The following is a 391-nucleotide window of genomic DNA, read 5'->3' as shown; positions in this document are numbered from 1 at the left end:
CGAGATTAGAGTGTGGCCGAAGCGAAGGACGGCGGTGGCGAAATCACTGCTGACGGCGGCGCTCACGGTCTCGTCATAGATGTTCGTTCTCGCTTTTCCTTTCAGAGGCAAGAAGTTGAACTTGCTGGAGAGCTTTTTACCTGAGGAGATTGTGAAGAAAGGTCGAGGTATCATTGTTTTGCTTTTTTTTAGGTTTCCCTTTCATGAAATTTATAAAAGAGAAAAATGGGGTATCTTGTGAGGTTTTACTTCTTAAGGAAATGCTAAGAAAAGAAAAGAGTGAGTATTTTTAGTGGACATTTCCATGATCCTCTTCTACGCTAAGAAATTAAACTCTTGCGAGAGTCTTGAGGAATTTGTAAGAAAAATGGTCCTTTTTTATCATATTCAA

The 391-nt window shown here is 40.2% G+C and overlaps 1 protein-coding gene across 1 annotated transcript in view; it reads right to left on the bottom strand.

Annotated features, from left to right (window-relative positions):
• Nucleotides 1-391, bottom strand: part of LOC119588475 (chorion peroxidase-like) — a 12,960-nt gene that overhangs the window by 2,937 nt on the left and 9,632 nt on the right. The window contains exon 9 of the mRNA XM_037937124.1: nt 2-140. Coding sequence (XP_037793052.1) covers nt 2-140 — 139 coding nt within the window. The remainder of the gene's footprint in view (nt 1; nt 141-391) is intronic.

Source organism: Penaeus monodon, chromosome 24 (assembly GCF_015228065.2).
Source record: "Penaeus monodon isolate SGIC_2016 chromosome 24, NSTDA_Pmon_1, whole genome shotgun sequence".
Lineage (NCBI taxonomy): Eukaryota > Metazoa > Arthropoda > Malacostraca > Decapoda > Penaeidae > Penaeus > Penaeus monodon.
The sequence above is the reverse complement of the archived record's forward strand: the minus strand, read 5'-3'. Positions and strand labels throughout refer to the sequence as shown.